The 23,906-nt window shown below is 36.7% G+C and overlaps 1 protein-coding gene across 2 annotated transcripts in view; it reads left to right on the top strand.

Annotated features, from left to right (window-relative positions):
• The first annotated feature begins 235 nt into the window (after window positions 1-235).
• Window positions 236-23,906, top strand: part of HNRNPLL (heterogeneous nuclear ribonucleoprotein L like) — a 36,137-nt gene continuing 12,466 nt past the window's right edge. The window contains exons 1-7 of one of the 2 annotated variants that reach the window (XM_032410326.1): window positions 236-830; window positions 11,449-11,567; window positions 15,842-16,079; window positions 17,530-17,615; window positions 18,844-18,940; window positions 19,026-19,098; window positions 23,336-23,407. In XM_032410326.1, the coding sequence (XP_032266217.1) occupies window positions 633-830; window positions 11,449-11,567; window positions 15,842-16,079; window positions 17,530-17,615; window positions 18,844-18,940; window positions 19,026-19,098; window positions 23,336-23,407 (883 nt within the window). In that variant the 5' untranslated portion in view covers window positions 236-632. The remainder of the gene's footprint in view (window positions 831-11,448; window positions 11,568-15,841; window positions 16,080-17,529; window positions 17,616-18,843; window positions 18,941-19,025; window positions 19,099-23,335; window positions 23,408-23,906) is intronic. The other variant, XM_032410327.1, reaches the window with a different exon arrangement.

Raw genomic sequence — 23,906 nt, 5'->3', positions numbered from 1 at the left:
GCCGCCGGGCAGCAACGGCTCCCGGGCAGCGCGCTGCGAGCGTTGTGCGCTCGGGACTCGCAGGCCAGCGGCGAGTTCACAAGGCGCAGGGAGGGGGGCGAGGCCGAGCCGTGGGCGGCCCTTGACGAACAGTCCTTCCGGCCAATTGGAAGCCTGGTCGACTTTTCCCCCTGCCAATAGGGAGCAGGACCCAGGCTGAGGGGCGCTTCCCGCGGGCTGCGGCTGGATTCGATCCTGCGCGGCGGCTGCTAAGGCGGGGGTGGAGGCCCGGCCTGGGCGGCGGGGAGCGGATTAGGGGAGGAGGGAAGACCGGAAGCCACGGTCGCGTCCCCATCCTTAGATTCGCTCCCCCGGGCTGGGAGCGGAGACGGAGGAGGAGGGAGAGGCTGAATGTTGGCTCCGTAATAAAGGGGAGCGGCCGCTCCGGAGCCTCCTCCCGGGGCGCCCCCCCCATCCCGCCCGCTCCCTGCGACCCACCCGGCTCCTGGACGCCCGGCCCCCGAGGCCGGCCCGGTAGCGCAGACCTTCGCTGAAGAGACTCGGCCAGTGGCGGGGACTGGCCGGCGGCGTCCGAGGCCCGCGCCCCGCCGCCACCCCCACCCGCTAGCCCGCCGGTCCCTCCGGCCGCCGCCATGTCCTCCTCCTCATCCTCTCCCAGGGAGACGTACGAGGAGGACCGCGAGTACGAGAGCCAGGCCAAGCGCCTCAAGACCGAGGAGGGGGAGATCGACTACTCGGCCGAGGAAGGCGAGAACCGCCGGGAAGCGACGCCCCGGGGCGGGGGCGATGGCGGCGGCGGCGGCGGCGGCGGCCGGAGCTTCTCACAGCCGGTAACAAAGCGCGGCGCCCTGTCCCCTGTGCCTGGCGGCTCCTCGGGAAAGCAGGGCCCAGCGGCGGGGACTCGGCCCCGGGGCCTTCCGCGCGCCCAGTTTCCCTCTGCTGTTGCGCTGACCCGGTCGGGAAGCGCCGGCTCCTCTCTTTAGGGCTTTTATTCTTTGCCCTACTTGTTTCCCGCATCCCGACCGCGAACCTGGCTCCGGCCTGGCTGCAGGCCCCGCGTGCGAGTTGTCTGCCGGCCCTGAACTTGGGGAGGGTAGCCGGGCGGGGGCGGCGGGGCGGCTTTGCTTCCGCTCCGGGGGGGCTTTGGTGCGCGATTAGCTCTTTGTTAGTTTAACTCCTCCGGCGGCTGGCCGGCGTCGTGACGACCCTCTCTCTCCCTTCTGCCCCTGTGCCCGCAGCGTCCGCGCGCCCGTCTCGGTCACAGGATGGTTGCGTGGGTTCCGCCGGGGTCTCTCTTCGTCTGGGTCCTGAGCAGAGCCGTAACCGAATGACAAATTGCGCTCTGGCGCTCACACCCTAGTTCCCCTTAAGGTTTAATTTCAGAATTTTTACTCTTGGAAGGCATGGCGTGCCTGCTTTGCTACCCAGTTTTCTGATTATTGCTCAGTACAGATTTTAGCTCTTCGATTTAAAAAAAAAAAGTGTTGGTAGGTGTTAACACCACCCTTATTTTCAAATAAAACGAATCTTAAAATCATATCAGCTGTTCATTGACCCTTTATTCCAAATTTGCCCCACGAAAGGAGAAACTGAACTCGGAACTGCATTAAACACACATTCCTGCATTCTTGTTGCTCTTATCAGAAATGTGAGCTGGAGGCAGAAGGAATGTGAAAATCGTCTTATCCACAGCAAGTAGTAGTAACTCAGCTTCAGTTGCATGGAGACTTTAAGGAAACAAAGCAAAGCAAAAGTTTTTGCCCTTTTTTGGTGCACTTAAGATGTCTTAATGGCTTAGATGACCTTTAAACATTTATCACATTTTAATTGTGATTTTTTGAAAGGAAGCTTTACCTGAAGTTTAAGAAATTGTACACGTATATTCTACTTAGAATGTTTAATAAAAGTATTAAGAGGCAAATTATAAGTCTTTTAGCTGTTGTTTGAATTTTTATGTAAAAAATTCAGGTCAGTAGTCCCCAGTGTTAAGAGTTTCCAAATATGAAACAGTGACACATAGGTTTCAACACATTAGAATAAAGCAACTTTTTCTTCCTCTAAAAAATGTTTCCTTATGGGGGTGCCTGGGTGACTCAGTCGTTAAGCGTCTGCCTTCGGCTCAGGTCATGATCCCACGGTCCTGGGATGGAGCCCCACATCGGGCTCCCTGCTCGGCGGGAGGCCTGCTTCTCCCTCTCCCACTCCCCCTACTTGTGTTCCCTCTCTCACTGTCTCTCTCTCTGTCAAATAAATAAGATATTTTTTTAAAAAATAAGTGTTTCCTTATGGCTAGATACGGCTTTTGATTTTTGTGCCTAGGTATTTGGAATATTCAAAATGTGTCTTGGGCATGTGAATAAAAGAAATGCATGTTTTCTTAAAGTTTCAGTTCAAAGCCAATTCCACTGTGGAATTTGGAAGCCGGAATATTGTAACTGATATTTTAGATGGAGCCGATGGATCAGTGTATTTCTTTTGCCAAAAGTCCTCTAAGTTTTTTGTGTAGTAGCATGAAATGTCTTCCCTTAAGTGTCTTGAAAAGATACTTTAATCTTTTTATGAAAAAAATTTTTTTTGAAAAATAGATATTAAGGCAATAGTATTATTTTGGATGTTGGGAAGAAAATAATACATAATTAATATATCCAAAGTGAATTGTATCTGGCAGTGGAAATAGCACTGGGCAGGGCTTGGGGAGAGTCAGAAGTCTTAGCTAGCATACAATATGTGCCTTAGGGAAAGTCCGTTAACTACTACTCTTGAGTTCGCTTAGTCTGTAAAATATAAAAGTTGAACCTTTCCATACCTGAAGTTGTAGTTCAGTGATTACTGTAATGCAGCTTTTAAATTACCCAAGCAGAAACTACTATATGCAGATTGAGTTATAAATTCTAATTTTTGTTTATTTTACTGTTGTTTTGTTTCTTAGGAGAGAGTGAACTGCTTTTATTTAACTGTAGAACCAGTACTGCACTGTGAAATCTAATGAAGGTTTATTTTTCCTGTTTTAAACCTTTTTATTCATGTAAATTTTGGTACTATTTTGAAATTATTGCAGCTATGGAAACCTGTACATAATAAAATTTTATTAGGATAGGCATTCCCTGGATAGAAGTTTAATGTCTAGTGCGTCATCAGCCAGAAATATGGTAATTCATCTAACCGAAATGAGTTTGGCTCCACCTCAGTTGTCCTCCAGTCCAGCCAGGGAAGAAATACCTTGTGGTCAAACTGTTAAACAACAGTAAATGCAGATTAGGTACAATGATAAGCAATCTTTTCAACTCCAGTTGGAGGTTTGTAAGGTGCAAAGTAAGACTTCAAAAATTTATATTATTTAGCTTTAGATAATTAAGTTTCCACAAGTGCTTTAATAATGTATTAATTAGATTTAAAGAGGAAAGTGAGTATTTAAGAAAAGCAGTGTTGGGGTGCCTGGATGGCTCAGTCAGTTAAGTGTCTGACTTGATTTCGGCTCAGGTCCTGATCTCAGGGTCGTGAGATAGAGCCCCACCTCAGGCTCTGCACTTAGAGGCTATTTGTCCCTCTCCCTCTGCTCCGCCCCTCTTACGTGCTGTCAAATAAATAAATCTTTTAAAAAAAGAAAAGTAGTGTTTTTACAAATGCCCCTGTTTAAAGATGAGTTGATCATTGTGAATGATAATGATGTGTTAAGGTGTATAGAGAAATGAGTTAGAAAAAAAGAAATGCATTAGCAGGTTGGATATGAGAAATAAGACACTCTTCAAATTTATGACTTCTGGCACTTAATTTGAAGATCAAAAATTCCTAGAGTGTTTCAGATTAACTGGGCTGCATTGTTGAACAAAGCTGGATTATGGAGGTTTGTGCTATGTATTATACAATTTATTCTCATAGAGTGAGTGGTGTTCTTAAATTTAGCAGGACCTTCAAGATCATATTAATGGTAAATTTCTGTATCTGCTTATTTTTAAGAAAGCAGCTTGACTTCCAAATATTAGGGTTTTACTTGGCAAAACCAATTGAGGAATTAAATTGGGAGGTTACATAGAAAAGATCTGCTTTTATAAAGACTGGTATCAATAAAGATTTATGGAGTGCTAATTCATTTTGGAGACTTTCAAGTTTTTCTTTTATTCTATTCTGCCAGTGAGTAAACAGGCAAATCAGGTTGTTAAAGTGGTTTGTTTGCTGATGAGGTGAAAATTTAAGTTTCTCAACTTTTAATAAATAGACTTACAAGATGGCAAAATGCCAAGATAAAAGTGTAGATCTTAGGATTTTCTAATGGTATATATTAGGTAGAAAATCTAGTTTGAATTTAAGATACACTTCTATACTTTTAGGGTCTGAATTACAGAGATGCATAGGGATATTATGATGGCTTATTGGATGACTATGGGATGGGAGATGAGATGCGGTCACTTTGTTAGCTTAACTCCTACAGGAAAAGTTAAGAGGCTGACAGTGAGCATAGTAACTACACCCTGGGCAATAAAAAAGTTAAAGGATGTGTGCCCTGGAGGTAAGTGCCAGCGTCTCGAGGCTTCTATAGCAATAACGTTCTCTGTCTCCTTTAGCAACTCCTGTTGCAATAGAGTGAGGATTTTCTGGCTTGGCATTAGGAAAGAAGTGAAAAGTAATAGGTTTTACTATCTTTCGGTTTTAACAAGTCACTGTATTTCTTTGTGTTAGTACATACAGTGAAAAGAGTTGCTAATAGAGCCATAAGCCCAACCAAGGCAGGTGTCTTGGATCTGCTACCAACATGCTTTGTGACTTAACCTCTCTGGAACTCGGCGATCACATGAGAAGGTTGGATTAGATGATCACTGTGATCTCTTAACTCATCAAAAATCCAATACTTGAGCCCTTTTTGTGTGCTAGGTGCTGTTCTCAGTGATGGAGATATAAAAGTTTAAAAAAAATTCCGTATCTAAAAATCTGTGATTCTACGTCATTTAGTGCTTTTTTTGCCTCTATGAATTGAATACAACTTTCAAAGCTTGTAGTTGCAGCCACAGCAACAATTCAGGTGAGCTTAAGCAAAACAAAAAGTTGGCAGAGGTAGGGAGTTTATTGGCCCATGTAACAGAAAGCCAAATTGTGGCAATGGTTTCAGGCATGGCTGGATCTAGGGATTTAGATGATGTCATTGAGACTTGATTCTGTATGCTCTATTTCCTCTATGTAGTTATAAAGCTAGACTTACATTCTTTTTTTTTTTTTTAAGATTTTTATTTATTTATTTATCTGACAGAGACACAGCGAGAGAGGGAACACAAGCAGGGGGAGTGGGAGAGGGAGAAGCAGGCTTCCCGAGGAGCGGGGAGCCTGATGCGGGGCTTGATCCCAGTACCCGGGGATCATGACCTGAGCTAAAGGCAGACGCTTAACGACTGAGCCACCCAGGCGCCCCTAGACTTACATTCTTACAGCTAGCAAGTGGAGAACACCGTTCTCCCCAGTGTCCGTATGTATCCCTTCTGATCAACACTTTTTATCTTCTCTCTCCCTGCAACTAATCACTGGGCTACCTCTGAAATTGGTCAGGCATGACTGTGTGATTGAGAATACCAGTGGAGTAACAGAGTTCCAGGTGCGTGTGTGTGTGTGTGTGAATGTGTGTATGTGTTTAATCAGAAGAAGGGAAAGGGGTTCTGGGTAGGCAAAACCAAATAATTACTACATGAGCAAAAAAGCAAAGGTTTTTTTCTTAATTAAAAAAATTTTTTTTAATTTAAAAAAAGTTTATTTTTTTTATTTTTTAAAGATTTTATTTATTTGAGAGAGAGAGAGAGCACAGGAGGGGGGAGGGTCAGAGGGAGAAGCAGACTCCCCACTGAGCAGGGAGCCCAATGTGGGGCTTGATCCCAGGACTCTGGGATCATGACCCGAGCCAAAGGCAGATGCTTAACACCCAGGTGCCCCAAAAGCAAAGATTTTTTAAAAAGTTATTTGAATCATATGGCTGTTCTTTTTAATCTTCGCTCTGTTATGTGATCAAGTGTACCTAAAAACTTTAAATAAGAAAATTAAAGGGTTTCCCGTATTTTGGATCTGCTCTATTGTTTCTTTAGAAAAAAAAAGAAACGGGTGCCTGGGTGGCTCAGTCGGTTAAGTGTCCAACTCTTGATTTTGGCTCAGGTTATCATCTCAGGGTGGTGGGATCGAGCCCATGTTGGGCTCCATGCTGGGCATGTAGCCTGCTTAAGAGTCTCTCCCCGCCCCCCTTTCTCCCTCTCTTAAAAAAAAAAAGAAAGAAAAAGAAGTAAAGAGATATGATTGTTTAATAAGAAAAATTGTAACACTCTAAGCATAGTGTGAGTTAAAAAATATTCGCAGCTGCCCCTTAAAACACCTTTTTTCTTCATTTGTATGAACAACCCAAATAAAAGGGATAACCTTAAATCTCTAGAAATACTGTACTCATTTCTTGGTATAATGTTGATAAATTCTTTTTTTTTTTAATGTTGATAAATTCTAATGCATCCAGAGAATGATTACCAGAATGGAAAAGACACTTGAAATCACATTATAAGAGGAATGACAGAAGAATCTGGGGCTATTTAGCCTGAAGGGTATATTTAGGTATGGTTTGAGTAATCATTACAAATAATTGGAGGGTTATCTTTAGAAGAGGGAAATGTAGATAAGGGCAGGGGGCACCATTTAATATTTCTTGAACCCTTGCTAAATAACTACATCTTGCACTGTGCTAGACATTTTATATTTATTGTTCCACTTATTTACTGTAACCTTACATGATACGGATTTTTTTTTTTTTGTAGTGAAACCGAGGCTCGAAAAGGTAATTAGCCTAAGATCAGTGAGCCAGTAAGTGTCCAAAGATTCAAATGCTGGTCTGACTTCAAAGGCCATTTTGGATACAAAACTACAGAGAGACAGATTTGGGTGCATATTATGAAGAATTTTCTAAAAATATAATGGATTGTCTCATGAGTAGTATGTTTCTTGTCATTGGAGGTGTGTAAGGAGAAGCTGGATAATCACTTGGCAGTGGTTCTGTGTCTGGTGTTGGGGTATGAATTATTGAATTTGAGGTTGGTCTTTTTTAATCCTGTAATTGTAAGAGGGCAGAAGAAGGCTGTTCATTTGCTCTTGAGCATGTGTTGTGCTATTAAGCATGTGTTGTGTATGGTGATGTCGGGAAAACAGAAAAGCCTAATAAGGACATTGTGCCTGGCCTTTACTGGTTTACAGTTGTTGCTTTACTATGTGAAGAGACATTAATGGGCCCTTTTTTTTTTCTTTTTATTAACATGCATTATTTCAGGGGTACAGGTCTCTGATTCATCAGTCTTACACAATTCACAGGCTCACCATAGCACATACCCTCCCAGCCACCCCATCCCTCCCACCCCCCTCCACTCCAGCAACCCTCAGTTTGTTTCCTAAGATTAAGAGTCTTATGGTTCGTCTCCTCCTCCGGTTTCGTCTTGTTTCATTTTTCCCTCCCTTCCCCTATGATCCTCTGCCTTGTTTCTCAAATTCCTTATATCAGTGAGATCATATGATAATTGTCTTTCTCTGATTGACTTAATTTGCTTAGCATAATACCCTCTAGTGCCATCCATGTCATTGCAAATGGCAGGATTTCATTTTTTGATGGCTGCATAATATTCCATTGTGTATATATATATATATATATATATATATATATATATATACACACACACCACATCTTCTTTATCTAATGGGCTCTTATTCCTCTCAGAATCTTCATTTATACTCTGTTGAGCTTCCCTTCTCTTCAGAAGAGTGTGGTCTTCAATCAGCAATAGTCAAAATTAGCACTTAAAGTTGGTATTATTAGGGGCGTCTGGGTGGCTCAGATGGTTAAGCGTCTGCCTTCGGCTCAGGTCATGATCCCAGCGTCCTGGGATCGAGCCCTGCATCGGGCTCCCTGCTCCGCGGGAGGCCTGCTTCTCCCTCTCCCACTCCCCCTGCTTGTGTTCCCTCTCTCGCTGTGTCTCTCTCTGTCAAATAAATAAATAAATAAATAAATAAATAAGTTGGTATTATTAAAGTTGGTCCTTGAGATAGCCTTTAAGGGGCTGGGAGTTTGGAATGATTATGACTAGACTGGTCTATAGCCTGCAAAGGGGACCAAATAATGCCTCCATTATAGTTGACAAAGTTTGCCTAAAGAAGGGATAGAGTAATTAAAAAAGAAAAAAAGTATATGTAAAGTGAAGGCATGCCTTCATTTGCTAAGTGCTCACTTGGAATATTGTTTTTAGTCTGATAAGTAATCAGTATAAATAGATCAGGAGGGAGCCTAGATAACTAAATATTTGAAATGGAAGGACTTTGGGCTTCTGTATGAGAAAGGATTAAAAAAAACTTTTCAAACTGGAGAAGACATGATCAAAGTGTTAATACATGGATGGGGTAAATAATACTGATTTAGTCACCAATTTAGGAATTGGATAATGCTTTAAAGAGGTAATTTTAGGGTAAGTAAAAGAAGTACAGATGATTTCAGATTTCTTACCACCAGTATGTAGCATAGGTAGAGATAAGAAAATACTGATTTGAGAAAAGTTTTAGGGGGCGCCAGGGTGGCTCAGTTGGTTAAGTATCTGACTCTTGATTTTGCCTCAGGTCACGATTGAACCCCAACGTTGGGCTCTGCCCTGAGCATGGAGCCTGCTTAAATTAAGATTCTCTCTCCCTTTTCCTCTACCTCCCTTCCCCTCCTTGTGCACACTCACTCTCTCTCTCTACAAACAAACAAACCCCAAAACTTTTAATATTGGGGGCATAGGGGTGGTAAAAATATTGTTTGAAAAGATATCACTAATATATTAGATTTATATTTGGAAACAACCCTAGGATTTTTTTCTTTTTTTATTTAAACAGAAGGGATAAAAAATTTTTAAGTTCAGGAAAAGGGGACATAATATAAAGATTAGAGAAATATCAAGGTAGATAAACTCATGAATGGCATATTCACCGAGTGGGAATTAGGAAAATACAAAGGGAATAGGATATGTTCTCTGCCGTGAAGTTGAGATAATTGTATCTTCCCCTAAGTACCATGTTGCTTGCATTTAATAGCTTCTAGCTTCTGAAGAATGACTTAAGTCTTGAACTGTTCCATTTAGGAAATAAAATTAAATAATAATATATTAATATCAGATATTTTTGAGGGATTTTTAAAAATTGGTCCTATAATCCATTTCTTTGTGAGAAGACCAATTTGAAAAATAGTCATATTTTTTAGCATTGTATTCAAGATAGTGGTTATCCACGATGGGAAGGGAGGTAGATATATTCAGCTGATTGGTAGTGTTTTATTTATTAAACTGGGTGGTGAGTTAATGACTGTTTATACTGTTCTTCATACCTTATTGTAGGCCTTAAATATTATATAGTAAAATAATTTCCCAACTTTTTATTATGTGAAATATTCAATTACATATGCCCTTCACCTAGATTCAGCAGTTTTTAACATTTTGCCATTTGGGATTTTATCTCCATATGTGTATATCTATATTTATATACATTTTTTTCCCCTGAACTGTGAAAGTAACTTGTACACACTGTAACAATCCATCCCTAAATATCCCAGCTTTCCTAAGAATAAGGATATTCTTTTCACATAAACATTACCATTATCATAATGGTACCTAAGACAATAAATAGTTCTGTTACATAATATAATATCCTGTCTGTATTTAAATTTCTCCAGTTGTCCCTAAGATGTCTTTTATAGCAGTTTTTATCTGTTATAAAATAAAGACTCAAGTAATGCCTTTGGTTGTCTCTCTTTAGTCTTAATCTAAAATCTTCCACTTTTTTTATACTAACTTTTTGAAGAGTCTTGGCCAATGTAGTTTTCTTCTGCACATTTACCTTCACCAGCTGATTTCTAAGGATCAACTGAGATGACTTATTTCTTGAAGTTTATTGTTGTCTCATTGTTTTTAGAGTAAAACTTGTTTAAACTTTAAATATGTGTTCCGAATTAAGTTTTCAGGTGTGATTTAGAGCTCTTTTCCTGCATTGTTGTCCAGTTATATTTAGTAGCTTAATGATGATAATGCACATTTGGTTGTTGAGTTTCACTTAGGCAGAGTCTCATTTGTTAAGGTTGTTAATAGAGTGTTTGGTTACATAGTGTACAATCAGAGTGATTCATTTCAAACTTAGTGGCATGTAATGAATATCTGCTTGACCATAGAAAAGACTCAGCATAAGCAATTCAAATGAAATTCCACCTATTGAATTAGTATTTGCAGAGGACTGAATTTATTTGTTGAATTTGACAGTAGTGTAAGAGAATAGTCGTCCCATGGTTGCTTTACATATTTAAATCAGCTCTTTTCTTTAAGCCATGATGTAATTTTTTTATTGGCAGGGCACAGGACTGTTATATTTTTCTAATAGTCTTTATAGTAAAGAGAAATTGGTGAGTCTTTTAAAATAGTCATAAAGAGATGTAACTTTCTTAAAATGATTAAGTTTTAAAGGTAAAACATTTGTGCTTTTAGTCTGTAGGAGGAAAAAACCTTTCATTTAATAGATTTTTTTGGTGTGTGTATATGGATCGTATGTGGAAGTCATTTCTGAAGTGAAATAAGAGAGATGCCCAGTAGCTAGTTGTAAATACAGATTTTTGTCTTAATAGAAGTTGAATAAGTAAACGAGAGAGCTATTTTCATTTTCAAAGTAATTCTCATACATAGTCCATATACTTATATAAAAACTGCCTCCTAGGAGTACTCAGAGATACACAGTACTCCGTAAAAGCCCTGGAAGGCTTGCATTTTTGAGGGTTACTTGTTCATCAATAGAGATGGTACCTTGTATAAATTTAAGCTGTCAAGTGTAGTGCTTTCCCATGTCAGGCTCCCTCCTCGCAGGGAACTGCTTCTCCCTCTCCTCCCTGCTCTGCTCTCTCTCACTATCTGTCTGTCTCTCAAATAAACAAATAAAATCTTTAAAAAAAAAAAAAAGAGCTTCAAATTATAGTGGGACTAGATAACCAATTAAACAAGGACAAAAGAGGATATAAATAAAGTTTACAATCTTTATATTAAACATTTTAAATTGGGACTTTTTGTTCATTTGGACTACTTGAGATTTTTATTTTATGGAGGTGAAACTATGAAATTATGAATATAAAATATAATTCCAGTCATAGCATACTCTGTATCTGCTGAATTTGTTTCTGAGATTTTATTGAAGTTGAAATAAGTTATTAACTTAATGTTGTACTTCTTTTTAAGAGAGAATGCTCCCTTTTGAGAAATCAAATTTTTCATGCCAAACATTTAATTGATTTTATTCTCAGGTCCTTTTGCTAACTTGTGAATGCAATTTGGTTTGGATTTTTTTTTTTTTTTTAATGTTTGCTTTTTAATGCAGAATTGAATTTACTAAAGATGCAATTTAGACTTCTAAAGTTTTTAACTAGAAATTATTTTCTTTTGCTAGGAGGCAGGTGGAAGTCATCATAAAGTTTCTGTTTCACCTGTTGTCCATGTTCGAGGACTCTGTGAATCTGTGGTGGAAGCAGACCTTGTGGAGGCTCTGGAGAAATTTGGGACAATATGGTAAGGCTCATAGGGACTTCACGCAGATTGAAAACAGTATGGTAAAAGCCTTGATGTTTAACCATAGTATATATTGCTTGCCTGTGACTGTATTTCTTTAGAACCTCTGTATTTCTTTTAAGCCTCTTATTTTTAACCTTCTGGGATGATGCATGGATGTATTTTTGTGGATCCATGATCACCTCACACTCCTCAGCCAGGTTGTATGTAAAATAGATTATGGCATCTTTCATCTGATTTTCAAATGAGTCCATGATTCCTTGTTAAGCACTGTTTTAATGTTTGAATGAGTTGATAACACCCTTCGTCCTCAGAGTTTTAAGTAGTGGTACTTAAAAACTGATTTTTTGTTGTTTATTTTGGAATATTTAAGAATTAATAGGCAAGTAACAGTGGGTAGATTAAGGATAGGCATTATTTGCTTAGGTGTATGTTGCTGAGTTCTTATGCAGACCATGAGCAGTCAGTGTTTTATCCTAGTTTGTTTTATTTTTGTGTTTAGTATTCACTCAGGCTCCTCCTTTCTCTTCCCACAGCTGGTGTATGCTTAAGGATATTGACTTAAGTGAAAACATAATCAGAAAAGTGAATCTGCTGCCAAAAATAGACACTCAAAAATTCTTTCTAAATTATTTTTGGAGTATGCCCGGCTGTTGTTCTCTTCTTAGTATGGGTAGCCTGGAGTTGATTTTATTATTTTTTCCTTGGTGAATACGTTTGGGGTTTTGGTTATAGGCATCAGAGACACAGACTAACTCAAAATATAGAAACAGCAGAGAAATTTCAGTATATTTGCTGAGATTGATTGCTTCAATCTTACAAAAATTTATGTGGGGTTCTGAGTTTTGAAAGGATGCATAACTAGATGGTGAGAGAGTAATCAGAGATGTCCGGCAGGAATTGTTGCTTCAAAGGAATAGTAGTGTTAGGTGACACCTTCCATCATGGCATCTTTTTTTCTTTTTTTAATTTAATTTTATTTTCCTTGATGACCTTATTGAGAGGTGGATGACTTGGGAAACCTGTTATCCTCAACTTATGTACCTCAGAAACCACAGTTACATATTGTTATTGGCAATCTACACGGGCAGGAGAAAGTCCATTTCTTAAAGTGTCATTAAGATGACTGTATCACTTCTTGTCATTTCAAGTGGATATTGGAAATGAAGTTTGTCTGGAGCTTTATATATTGAAGCAGACCCTTAGACCTTATTTAGACTTGACATGTTGGCGCTAAACTAACTCTATGGGTTGCATTATCCCATGGAGTTAGAAAGAGATGGTTATTTCTGGCTTATTTTTTCTTCTGTTTTTTTATATTGGGCTTTTAAAGTTATTTCCTTAAAGTGAAGAAATACTGAAGCAATATTAGAAAACAAGTTGATAAGCAAATACTGGTGGAAACTTTAGAGAAATAATAACTGTATTGATATTTTGATGTTAATTATGACCATGACCCAGATGTTGGGCATTAAAGAAATAGGACTATTTGTTGAAGTTGGTGAGTTATTTGAATCACTTTTGAGTGGCCTGTACATTTTTAGCCTGAATACTTTTTGATATTTAGTCCATGGTAGAGTGTTTTATATATGAATGTAATTCATAATTTGCATAGTACATCATTCTACCCTCAGGATTGGTAGTTTTGTGGATGAAAAAGTCATGAAATAGGGGCTCCTGGGTGGCTCAGTCATTCAGCGTCTGCCTTCGGCTCAGGTCATGATCCCAGGGTCCTGGGATCGAGCCCCACATCGGGCTCCCCGCTCAGCAGGAAGCCTGCTTCTCCCTCTCCCACTCCCCCTGCTTGTGTTCCGTTCCCTCTCTCACTGTGTCTCTCTCTGTCAAATAAATAAAATCTTAAAAAAAAAAAAAAGTCATGAAATAATTGGAACAAATTAGTGTATAATTAAAAGTTTAATTGGCATAAATATGTGGAATAGGAGTTTTAATTGTATGAAATGCTCTTGAATAAGAGGTGGCTACTGTTGAAGCTGAAAGAATCTTGAATAGCCTCCAAAGAGGAGTTTTGCTTCAAAATGTTGCATTTATAGAACCTTTCTCTGTTTATTTCTTTAGTGGTGTGTGTGGGATTATAAAGATTATATAGAAACTGCTCATATTAAAAAGATGTGTCGCTAAGTTCAACATAGAGTAAGTTTATACCTAAAAACTAAATGCGTAGGATAGAATACAGTGTTGAGAATGGTTGTGTCAGTATAATAAAATTCTATATATTTTTTGTCTTTATTCTGTAATGTATTCATGTATTAGGATCAAAAGAATGTTTAAAAATCTATACTGAGTCTCTCTTCCTCCCTTTTCCCCTTCCATTAAAGGAGAGGATGCTACGTATAATTAGCTGTATTGGTTTAAAATTTTAAAACAAAACTTTTGGGACCTAATTTGTATAATAAATCTTTTGCTGCCTCCTGTTTTCATTTAAAAATTAGTAAATGTGTTTCGAGTTATAAGTTGAAAGCACTGACCCTACCATGTCCCTTAGCCCTTTTGTTAATTTTTTTCTTTTCTTTGGTCTTCCCGTCTTCCTCAATACTAGTGCTTTTAAAGATTTCTTGTAAATTATGTGCCAGACAGTTTAGGTGCATTCTAAAATGTTTGTGACATTCTAGTTTCCCCTTCTTTATCTTCATGTAATGGCACTTCTTAACTTTTAAGTCTGTGCTTCTAGCTCACTTACTGTAGTTACAGAAGGCAGTTTTACTATGACCATGTCTATAATAGGCAAATAAAGAATTTATTTTTGAACCTTTGTAATTTTCTGTGTGCCAAAGAATCAGAGGGCATTATTAACGTATTTACTTGGTAATACCATTTAGCTATTCAACCAACTTATATTTTTGTGAGAGGGGAATGTTTATTCTTCTTTCATTTCTTTAGCGTAGTCCTGATTCCAGGGTTTTCTAATTTTTGTATGCAAGACTTCAGAACTTTAGCAAGAAATTTTTAAAAGGAATGTTTTTCTCTGCTGGGATTTATATTTTGCATTCATAATTGGTAAATCTTTAATTCAAGGTCTTTTGTTTCTGTATTTTCTTTAATTTTGAACGATGTGGGTGGGGAGAACTAACAAGCCTCATAGACCAACAAATATTGATTGAATGCCTGTTATGCATCAGCTCTGTTTCTAGATTCTGAGGATATGAAGATGAATGAGGCAAGGCAAGCAGTTTGTATGTAGTAACATAATCTTGACAATAGGATTGTCAAGTTGAAACTCTTTCAAGTTTTTTTTTTTTTTTCCTTTCAAGTTTTATAAATGAGGAAGCTGAAATTCATAAGAAATTATGTAACTTGCCAGGTTACAAAGTGGTCTGTTTCTTATTAATAAGCCATTTGCCACTTTCTAAAGGGTCGCAGTAGCTTATTGAGAAACAGTGCTTTCACTGAGTACCTGATCTGATGTTTTTTTCTGCAGCCTTCTACTGTTATAAAACCATGATAATTGTTTTTTTAAAACATTTTTAAGGTGCTTGTTCTTGTGAACAGAGGACATGTTGTTTTTCCTGGTATGATCCATGTGCTTTGACTTCTTTCTTCCCTTCCTCCCTTCATTGCTTTATTTTTCATTTCATATACTAAAATATGTTCTTCCAGTGAGATGTGAATAACTTCACCCTCTTGCTCATAGGCAACCATGATTACTATAATCTAGTGAATATCTTTTCGTAGATTCTTTAATATTTAAAAATATTTTGGAGGAGATTATTTGTATGAAATTTGGTTGGTTTGGAGTTGCTTCTATGTATCTTTTGATTCTCTAGTTTTTAGTAAGATAAATGAAAGTATATAGTCAGTTCTTAGTTATTAGTGTGGGCACTTATTTATTTGGAAAATTTAATAGAGGTAGTAGTTTCTGTTGTTTAGGGGTCCTATCTGCTAATCTTCTGTTCAGTTTTATTTCCATTGGTTTCTATATCTAGATATTTTCTAATACTGCTTGGGAGTGGCAGCCTGAAGAATAAATGGGGCGGTGTCATTAGTAACTGATAACAGAGACTTATGCTTGAGGAGGGCAAAAAGTGGAAAACCTTTCAGTCACAGGAGGATAAGCTTTCAAATATGCATCATCTATCTGGTGTACCACAATTTATTTGGATGATTTAAGAATTGACTAACACTGGATAAATGTAGTGAAGAATACTAATCTGTGTGATTTGACACATTTTTATTAAAATCTGCTTTTCCTTGATTGAGAATAAATAATGTTAACTGAATGTATTATATTTGGGTATTCTTTCCAATCTCCCTTTCAGCTATGTTATGATGATGCCGTTTAAACGGCAGGCTCTAGTGGAATTTGAAAACATAGATAGTGCCAAAGAATGTGTGACGTTTGCTGCGGATGAACCTGTGTACATTGCTGGTCAACAGGCTTTTTTCAACTATTCTACAAGTAAAAGGATCACTCGGCCAGGAAATACTGATGATCCATCAGGAGGCAACAAAGTTCTTCTGCTATCAATTCAGAATCCTCTCTATCCAATTACAGTGGTATGCATTTTAGTATAATAAACTAAATTAAAAGTGATTTTGAAAATTGCCCCTAGAGTGACTAACCTATACTTTTCTTCACTGCCATCTAGATATTTAAAAACAGTGTTTTTTAAAAGAATTTTTAACATGAATCTTAATTTTGACTGTCATGTTTAATGAACAAAGAAATGGTGAGCACTGAAGCTAAAAAGGTCAGAAGTGCAGTTGTCACAAATAAGCACTTTTAAAAATTTGTATTATTTAGCATCAGTATTAACTGTTTCTGATAAGGAATTAGACAGACTTGTTAGAAATAATCCAAGAAATTTCTCTCACTTGCATGCCAGCACGTGTTAAGAGCATCTACTAGGTAAGGACAGAATCCCAAAGATGTATATATTATAAGTGGTTTTGAGATAACTTATTAAAAACCTGTCTGATTTACTTAAAATTTCCTGTTTCGCCCTTTAAAAAAGTGGTATTAGCAGAATTTTTACAAAGGATTCATGTCCTGAACCAATTAAGTTTTCTACTTCATAATGAGATGCTGTTTCATAATAAGCCAGTGACAAGGACACTTTATTTTTGTGATGAATAGTATATCACAGTAAGGGAAGCTTCAATTAGTATGATTTCAAGTAAGGATATATGATATTGGGACATAAAAGAAAGCATAAGATACTATTTAAATTAGATATTTACCTCTGTAATATTTCTAGACTTATTAATAAGCAGTATTAATTAGTATTAATTACAGTATTTGATGTTTGGGAAGAAAGAATGTACCTAATCTAGTACAAGTATTCTGATTTGTTTATGGTTGTATCCCTAGAACCTAATGGTGCCGCTGTGTAATTGTAGGTGCTCAAGAAATTTCTTGATAGTTGAAGAATTTTTCTTAAGTAGGTATTTAAGTTCTCTCTTATTTAATTCAGAGATCTTGTTTGCTGACATCTAACATTGTATAAATGATCTTCCCAGAATCTTTTCTCTATATAGTCGTTGTCCCTTGAAAAATGAATACCAAGTTACTACTGTTACTACTTCTTAATAAACATTTATTACTATAATTCAAGGGATTATAAAACAATCTGGAGTCACATTTGGAAAACAAAACATAAATTAATTGATTATAGTTTCGGTTTACTTATTGTATATTGTCAGACATTATTTTAGGTACCTTTTAAAATAAGAATCAAGGATTTATTTAGGAGATAAAATAGGTAGCAGTCCTTTTGAAATGTTTCATTTTAACTTCTCTAATGTTGGATATACTGTATGGGTGAGGAAATAACTTTAGAAGTGTAACAGTTTTTAAAAGTTTAATTAGTAAAAGTTTAATTAGTAATGAATAGAAATGATGTCTTGAGGGTTTTTTTTTTTTTTTTAAGTTGAAAAAAGCGGGGTGTAATTTTCTTGTTTTTCCAAATATAAAATGTGAAGAAATCTTGTTTTCTTTCCTTCATAGGATGTTTTATACACTGTATGCAACCCTGTTGGAAAAGTACAACGTATTGTTATATTCAAGAGAAATGGGATACAAGCAATGGTTGAATATCCTTTACTTATAAATTTTTTTATTGATGTATAAGATTTCTGTGTAATATGGTCTTATTTTTTCCTGCTTAATCATATCCTGACAAGTGGTATTTATTCTCAGTTCTTCCCCAAAGATCTACTTGTTTTAGATTTAAAAAATGAAACTGCAGTACCCACAGATAAGAATAACTTGCTACCTAAGAACATTCCAGTACTTCATCTCACAGTATGCTTTGTCTTTTTAATGGGGAAAAAATAACATTATTTGATAATAATGTACATTTATACCTTTTTATTTTATTTTTTAAAATTTTCTTATTATGTTCAGTTAGCCAACATACAGTACATCATTAGTTTTTGATGTAGTGTTCAACGATTCATTAGTTGCATATAACACCCAGTGCTCATTTATACCTTTTTAAAATGTATCCCAAATGGACTATTCTGACTCTCTCCTTAAAATAGGTAGCTTGGAAGTACTAAAACTTTGTAGAGTCAGTAATACAAAACTCTTCTTCCCTTTTTTGGTTGAATTTTTCAAATGGTCATGGTTTATGTAAAAACTTTTTTGTTACATTTAATTGTTGAGTAAAAAGAGCAAGTTGCAAAATAGTATGTATTGTATAATCCCATGTAAAAATATAACTATCCCCCAACCTGTGTGTACATGTGTATGCATAAAAAAGGTGGGGGCTATACAGCAAACTCTTAATAGTGCTGACTTCAAGCAAGGTGTTTTTGTCCCTTTTTTTTTTTTTTAACCACTTTGGTGGTTTGATTTTTTTAAACAACTATAGACCCAAGTAATTTTTTAAAACCAATAAAATGAAGATAGTTAAATGATTATAAAACTCTGCCTTCTCAGAAATATATAAAAATCAAATATTTGTTTTATATAGTTTTTTTGTGACGTTTTTCCTCCTTTAAGAGTAAAATATTTCCTGTTTCAAGATAGCAAACTGTCGTTTACCAGGGAATGGGACCATGCTCCATTTCCCCTCTTCTTTTCAATTTATAAAGTACTTTTGATTATTTATAAGGATTAATGTAGATAGTTTGGTTTATTATGTTTTCTTTGGTACCCTGGATCTTAAAAATGAATTTGCCTAAAATTCATCTAGAAATTTTATTGGTAAAACATTTCTAGAAGGGAGAATTATGTTTATTTTCAGTCCTTTTCTTAGGCAGTGAATAATGATTAAATATTGGACACCTTAAACCAAATTTCCTTAATAGAGCTTATGTTTGAATCAGTCCTTTGTGCCCAGAAAGCTAAAGCAGCACTCAATGGAGCAGATATATATGCTGGATGTTGCACACTAAAAATCGAATATGCAAGGGTAAATATTTTTTCAACACTTTGCCAAAGAAATATTTATGCTTTGGATATATAATTTGAGCTTACTTTCTTTTTAATCTTAACAGCCAACTCGTCTAAATGTTATTAGGAATGACAATGACAGTTGGGACTACACTAAACCGTATTTGGGAAGACGAGGTAAGTATTTTATGCATTTTAGAATGTACTTAAATCTGCTGACAAATTTTTACATACAGTTAGATTCCTTTTTCCGGAGGTGAGCTAGTTCATTCAAAAGAAAACCTTGTTGGTGAATGCTTTTGTTGCAAAAGGCCATGTAATGCTGGAAAATAACCTTGAAATTAGTGCCCCCTACTGGTATGTACTGAGTTATTTATATTTAGTTCAACAAGGAGCCCACACATACAGGCACGCCCGCAGTTCAAGGACTTGCATTTCTCCAAGCAGCTCTCTCTCTTTGGAGGAGAGGAAACTGATTCAGAATATTCCTTACAAACTGCAAACTTGCACACTGCTTCTCTATGGAAAGGACTTTTCCCCCAAGCTGGACGAGGCATTAAGAAGGATAGAGGACTCCAGCAGGCTGACTCTACACTTCATCATGCACAACATCGGCATCAGCAAAAAGCCCTCTGAAAAACTCAGACTTGCAATTCACCTTGACTGCATACTGCATGCACCATCACCCCAAGTTTTTAAAGGAGGACACTTAACAGTACTTCAGACTTGCATGGGATGAACACCATGATAGACTGTGCCCATTTATTCAAGTTGTATGTGTTAATATTGGTCTGATTTCCCTTAAGGTTTCAGTTGTAGAATTTAAGACTTTTCACTAACGGGTACTAGACTTTATTTACAATGTTGTAAATCCTCATGCCCATTAATGTAACTGTTTTCAGCTTAGATTTAAACTGTTAATTGGCAAATAACCAGGGCCAATTTATCTATAGGTCTTGAGAACTGCTAATGCTCAACCAATCCACACAGATATTAAAGATAAGAGGATTAGAAAGGTGCACATTTGCTGCACTTAAATTTACTCTCTTGGGGTTTTTTTCCTTAACTGTGGACATTGAACAGATTAACGTAATGATGAAAAGTTGCATTATATGTAAAAGATGGTTTCTGTGTGGTTTGATTTTTTTGTAAAGTGGCTGTTTATAAGTTGTTACTTTTTGTAACGATTTAAGGTTATCACTCATGTTAATTTGTGTAACTAGAAATTTCGACATTTCAAATGTAGGTGAAAGTAACATGTCTGTTCAAGGTAGACTATATTTAAACTTGATAAATCTTAAAATAAGAGCATTTCATTTGAGATGCATTTTCACCTATAACTTATAAATGCTAGATTTCATGAGCATAGATTTGACTGATAAAATTGTTCAACTAACTGTGTGGCAATTCTGGAATATACAAATTAAAATGTGGATCTTGTAAAAACAAGGGGGCTGCAGTATTGGCTACACCTCAACTACAATATCAGTGTTTGAACCACGTGTTGAAAAAACTCACCAAGATGAGCATATCTGTAAAAGTCCATAAAGTAGGAAAAATTTTTATGGCATCCAAAATATCTTGGGCAGTAGGGACTCAGTAGTGCATGTACTCTTGCCAAAAGAGAAAATGAAGGACAATGTGATGATCCTTTGCATGTTCCAGTATTTAGAACTTTGGCTGATTGGCCCCTTTAATTCTCAATTCTTAGGAAATCATCTTGCCTTATGCATGGGGTTGCAGAGGTTTGTATTGTGATGCAGCTTTGGCTGGACCCCACATTTTTCCCTATTTACAAATCTGTTTGGCATAGGCTTGGTACAGTTGAATACAGTATTGGAAAACAAAGCCTTAGTACTCAAACAACAGAACAAGTGGTTGATGAGAAATCTCTCACTTCTGTCAAATTACAGTCTGTTATTGAATACTTTTTTTTTTTTTTAACTCATTTGAAACAGTGAGTTTTGGTTACATTTCTCTTAATGTCTCTCTCTTTTTTTCTCTTAATATCTCTTAAAACATTTGTAGATGTGCTTCTTATTTTAATAGTGTTTACATCTGTTCTTTTAGGTCTAAAGTTTCCACAGAGCCAGCTTAGTTTTTCATACAAGGAATTACAATCAGAAAAGGTTAGAAACGTGTGAGGTAGATATTTAAATACTGAAATATAAAGAAGTAAAGCAGAAGTTTAGTTGGTTTTCAAGGGAAAAACATTCTTGCTTTCTAATTCCTGATATTTGTCTGGCAAGACTAGCAGTTTCTGTTCTTGTTTTTGTAGTGACTTCATCTTCCACTCAAGTTGATACTGAATTGTAACTTTTTCTACCAAAAAGAACTCTGTAATAAATATAACCTCATTTTTAAAAGTCCCTTTTCAGCCCAAATTACATTTTAGTGCAAAAAGTTCTTAACCTGGACTCCAGAGAATCATTCCAGAAATGTTAAACAAAAACTTGTGTATGTGTGCATCTTTTTGGGGAGAAGGTGTACAGTTTCCATCAGATTTCAGATGAATTCATGAAAAGTCACAAACCACTATTTATAGACTGATGTGATCAGTATTTGACTCTTCTGCACACTTCTGTTTTATGTGACCTTTTATTAGGTAGTGAATGCTTCGAATGAAGAGAATTATTAATAATGAGAATGTTTGGCTGAAAGATACCTTGGGAGACCATCCACTCTAACTCCTTCATTTTATGAATGAAGATTGTGAGTTTCTGTGATTATACAGTGAATTAGTGGTTAAATTGGAATCTTCTGATTCCCAGTCTAGTGCGCTTTCCTTTATATAGCACACTCTTAACTGTATCAATAAAACTGAGCCATGAAGACATTATGGTGGTTTTGGTTAAGATTCCTTAGATCAGATAAGGAATTGCATGTAGTGTTTGGTGGCATGCTTAAGTAGAAGAATATTAACAGAAGGGATTAGCAGACTGGATTAATTCAGGAGGAGTGGGACTTAAATTATGATGCTGGAACCCATGTAATGGAAAGAAGGAACTGTGAATGACTGGAGAAGACTTTGGGGAAATGGAGGGAGGATCTTGATAAATTGGAAGCATTTGAGAGTATTTTTGGAGAAAGACGAAGTCTGTGAGGCCCAAATGGGATAGAATATGGGTAAAGAACCAATTTCTATACAATATAAAAATTATCTCATTATTTAGGACCAACTGAAAATGTAAGGAAAAGTAGTGAGTACCTTGTTATTGGTGTTGGGTAAGCAGAGGGCTAGATGGTTCCAATTGATAGGGATGGTGTAAAGAGAATTTATACACTGAATAAAAGTTGAATAAGATGACCTCTTAGGTCCCTTTTATAATGCTATGATAACTTGGAATAGGTACTTAAAATGATACTTCTCTAGGCTGAAGTGAAAATTATTTCTCATCTCCCATAAACCTCATTTGTTTAGGTCACTAAGGATTTATAGAAAGCCTTTCTATGAATTTTCAAAGATTAGAATGACCAGACTCATAAGATACATTAAAAAAAAAAAATCTTATTTGGTACTATAATTTGATCAGCAAACTTTCTAAAAGTATTGTACAGTAATTTCTAAAATTTACCAACCAAAATAGGAAGTGCTATTTTAGAAACTTACAAGTAATTTTTTTTTTGATGTCTCAAATTAAATTTAGGAAAATTGGCATGCCTTTCCTGAAAACGTAGCTAGAATAAAAATTATTTTTTAGGAGTATTGTAGTACTCTCATCCAATAATGTAGCCCCCTTGGTTAGCTTTATCTTGGCATATTTAAACTTTGGGGGGGTGCTCATAGTCCTGCCTGGTGTTAAGGTCTATAGACAATGACCAATCCATGATATAATATGGGCCAGTGATGTGCAAATTTCCAGCTCTCAAGTCAGTAGGTGTTTGTAAATATGTGTATATACATACAAAATACTCTGTGTTTACTGATTGTGAAACCATGTAATACAGGTTGTTGTTGGCTTATGCTGAACTTCTTGAAAGAAGCCCACTTTGAAAATGTGTTGCTGTTGAAGCTAATAGTATGATTCAGGTACTGTCTTTCAAAAGTACTGCACTTAAAGCTTGTTTTAAAGACATGTATTGGTAAAAACTTCTGTACAGTGTCAAACTCTAGCATTGTGTATGTTCACTTTCTGAAAAGTATCCATTCTTTCCTTAAATTTGAAAGTGTGATTGTATTTGGCATTTGCCAAAAAGATATTTCAAGTTAAGTGGAATTTGTTAGATAGAATTACTTCCTTAAACTCTTGGTGTTTGTATTTAAATTGGATATGAATGGATGTTTAAAGTTAACCAGGAATCATATTTCTTTTATGAATTGTAATGGATGTTTTGAATGGGTGTTTCCCATGTGAGTACTCTGTTAAGTACTTGGGTCAAAATTGTTAAAACCATGTTTCTACTTTTGTGTCAGATAGAGGAAAGGGTCGCCAGAGACAAGCCATTTTGGGAGAACACCCTTCTTCGTTTAGACATGATGGCTATGGTAAGTTTGTCAAGGCAGAAGGAAGGTAGTATAGATGAACTATTAGAATTTTTGCATTTCTGATGAAGAATGGCACATTTCTTGTCTCTATTTTTCCTGCTCACCTGACTTGGCTTATAGGGGATCAGTCCCTTATAATGTACTCCCAAGGAGTTGTCCAAAATCCTTTGTTTTCTTAGGATATTGATATATCATATAATCCTTGAGATGAATGAGAGCTATTGGTTGGGGATTGAAAGCTTTTTTACCATTTTGGTTTGGTTTGGTTTGGTTTTGATTAGTAATGGGCTCTGGTCTGTTAGAGGACCAAAGGGAAATACTATTGGTTAGTAAGTATATTTTCTTCCATTCTAGCAATTATGAACAAAGAGGAACTTTGAGTAATAAAGGCAAAAAGAATGGGGCATTTGTCAAAAAGAAACATGTTTCTGGTTAGAGCCTAATTTTTTAGTTCTACAGTTGGTATTTTGGCTTTGGCTAAATTTGTTTGTATTTAATT

Source organism: Phoca vitulina, unplaced genomic scaffold (genome assembly GCF_004348235.1).
Source record: "Phoca vitulina isolate PV1807 unplaced genomic scaffold, GSC_HSeal_1.0 scaffold12, whole genome shotgun sequence".
Classification (NCBI taxonomy): domain Eukaryota; kingdom Metazoa; phylum Chordata; class Mammalia; order Carnivora; family Phocidae; genus Phoca; species Phoca vitulina.
This window is presented reverse-complemented; position numbering and strand designations above follow the sequence as displayed.